Source organism: Camelus ferus, chromosome 1 (genome assembly GCF_009834535.1).
Source record: "Camelus ferus isolate YT-003-E chromosome 1, BCGSAC_Cfer_1.0, whole genome shotgun sequence".
NCBI lineage: Eukaryota > Metazoa > Chordata > Mammalia > Artiodactyla > Camelidae > Camelus > Camelus ferus.
The window spans coordinates 105,716,843-105,719,387 of NC_045696.1; the positions used below are offsets into that span (position 1 = coordinate 105,716,843).

The 2,545-nt window shown below is 47.2% G+C and overlaps 1 protein-coding gene across 1 annotated transcript; it reads left to right on the forward strand.

Annotated features, from left to right (window-relative positions):
- Positions 1–203: 203 nt before the first annotated feature.
- LOC102504681 (proline-rich protein 23A) lies at positions 204–1,745 on the forward strand. The gene has a single exon (XM_032487557.1). The coding sequence runs from the start codon at positions 211–213 to the stop codon at positions 985–987; it is 777 nt and encodes a 258-aa protein (XP_032343448.1). The 5' UTR covers positions 204–210; the 3' UTR covers positions 988–1,745.
- The last annotated feature ends 800 nt before the right edge of the window (positions 1,746–2,545 follow it).

A 2,545-nucleotide genomic window follows, 5' to 3' on the forward strand; every position in this document is an offset into this window, starting at 1 on the left:
AGCCTGTACCGCGAGACTCCCGGAAGGCGCCCCCAGAGCTCCAAGGACTCGCACCGCGTCGCGCCATCCTCCCCGCCAAGCCAACCCACCCCTCTCTGCCCGGGCTTGCTTCACGGATCCTCGAGAGCTGTCCTAGTGTGCAGGACCGAGCTCTTCGTCGCCTTCTGCCAGGTCCCGGGAGAGCGGTTCGCCGCGCCGTCGGTCGAGGTGATGGGCAGCCGGCCCCGCAACCCCAGCGCCTACCCTGCGGACGGGCGGGGAGCGCAGGCCGGAGGACCCGGCCCTGCCAAGCGCCGCCGAACGGAGGAGCCTGCCGGCCCCGGGTCTGAGGCGGCGTCCAGCCTGGACAACCTGACCCGGTCCCCGGCGGCGGGCGCGTTCACCTCAGTGGTGGTCGTGGCCGCCGGCTGTGCCCTGCACGTGGCCCTGGACGACGTCGACCTGGTGCTAGAGCCTGAGCCAACGTCGGTGCTGCAAGTGTCTCTCGGAGATCGCACCCTCATGCTGGTCCCCGAGGCCCTTCTGGGTTCAGGCGTCCAACGCCTGTGGGGACAGGGCCTGGAGCAGGGTGCTTTCCTTAGCGCTCCCGAGGAGTCCGTCGTCCTGGAGCAGGGATTCTTCCGCGTAGTTGTGCCAGAGATCGCCGCCCAAGAAGAGGCCAATCGGGAGGATGTGGGCACCGAATTCCTGTCGGCTGGGATGGATGCTGCAGCCGACTCAGTGGTTGGGCTCCGCCCCTCGGCTGGAAAAATGTCGGGCCCCAACTCGGAGGTCTTGGTTCCAGAGCCCTCGCCTCAGGCCCCCAACCCTAGTCCAGAGAGAAGCTCTCCTTACTACGACTACACCCTGGACTTCTACCTTCAGGAGCCCCTCCCGGACTCACCACTCCAACCTCTGCCTCCCTCTCCGAGTCCAGGTCCCCACGAGCGCCCTCAACGCCCTCACGGTCCTGCGCGCAAGGCCCGGAAATGCCTGTTCCCGGAATGAACTGCACCCCAGTCCATACACAAACAGTTCTGGCTACCATCCTGAAGGCCCAATGGATTTCCCAGCTTTCTTTACACTGAATGTCCTACAACCTGGAAATGAAGCACCTCATGTGCCAACAATTCCTTTTTCCCTCCAAACTGGCTATAGTAGCAGAAGAGGTCAGGAGAAGAAAGCAGATTCTAGAGACCTCATCTCTGAAATGAAAAATCTGCCCAAGCATACGAGACAATGTGTTTTCAGACGGCTGGACTTACAAGATCATCCTCAGGCCTCTCCATTTCCCCGCGTTTTGCATCAGTTATTTCTCTCAAACTCTACTCTCTCCAGCACCATACCGTTGCTTCCTTGTTTCTCCCCAAACCAAGAAATCACTTGATTTATCACGTTGTGAGTTTCCTATGTGTTTTCCCATGAATTTATAAAGACTTTTAGCCATCGCATTTCTCTTTTTTACTGCTCCAAGCTGCTCTCCTGGAAAACTGAAAAATAGTATGTTTACTATACATAATAGTATGATGTTTGTTCATAGCTTCCTCCTCTGAACTGGAGGAAGTTCTCTTTCAGTCAGTTCACTTTTCATTATGAATAAATGTTGGATTTTATCAGATGTTTTCAGCCTGCACTAGGATATGCTTTTCTTAGAATCTGTTCATCTGGTGATTTTGAAGCACAGAATGATGTAAAATGTTTGTGTTCCTGCTATTCCATATTATTTATCTTAAATTCTACCCTGAGTTTTTTCTTACGTAAATCAAACTTTTAGCCTTTAAAAAATTAATTTATTACCATATTTGCTTCACATTTTTATAAAAGAAATAAAATCTATTAGTAAAACTGAAGTTAACAAGATGGTTTCATTTTTTAAAAAACATCAATACTAATTATATTTACCAACATGCTTTACCATTGCTTCTCTACTGTTTTATTCTTAACATTCTACTGTCAAAGTCTAGCCTCAGTTTTCTTCTTGCTGAAGAATATCCTTTAATAGTTATTTAGACTGTATCTTACGTGTGGTAAACTATCTTGGTTTTGTAAATCTCAACATGTTTTCGTGTGGTACACGCTTAGTCTTGTATATCTAAAAATGTTTTATTATATATTCATTCTTAACTCTAAAATGATATTTAAGTACTTTAAAGATATTACTCCATTGTTCTGCCATTTTGTTGTTGTTGTAGGCAAGAAATCTCTGCCAATCAAGTTGTTACTCTTTTTATATTTCATTCAGCTGTTCGTTTTAGCATATTTTTTAATGTTTCTTTTCCTTTGGCATCCTACAGTTTCACTGTAATACCTCTAGGGGTAGATTCTATTTTTATTTGGCTTGATGGAATGTGGTTAACTATCTTAATATGGGAAATTATCTCTTGCCTGAAATCCCACAAAATCTTAGGCCCTGTCTCTTATAATAACTCACACATCCCCCATGTTAGACATCAGATAAATAATGACACCACTCAATCTCCCATGACTCTTAATATCTTAATATTGTGTATGTATGCCTTATCAATTCTAGTTTTCTTTATTCTTTAATCCAATTAACTAATCTTTT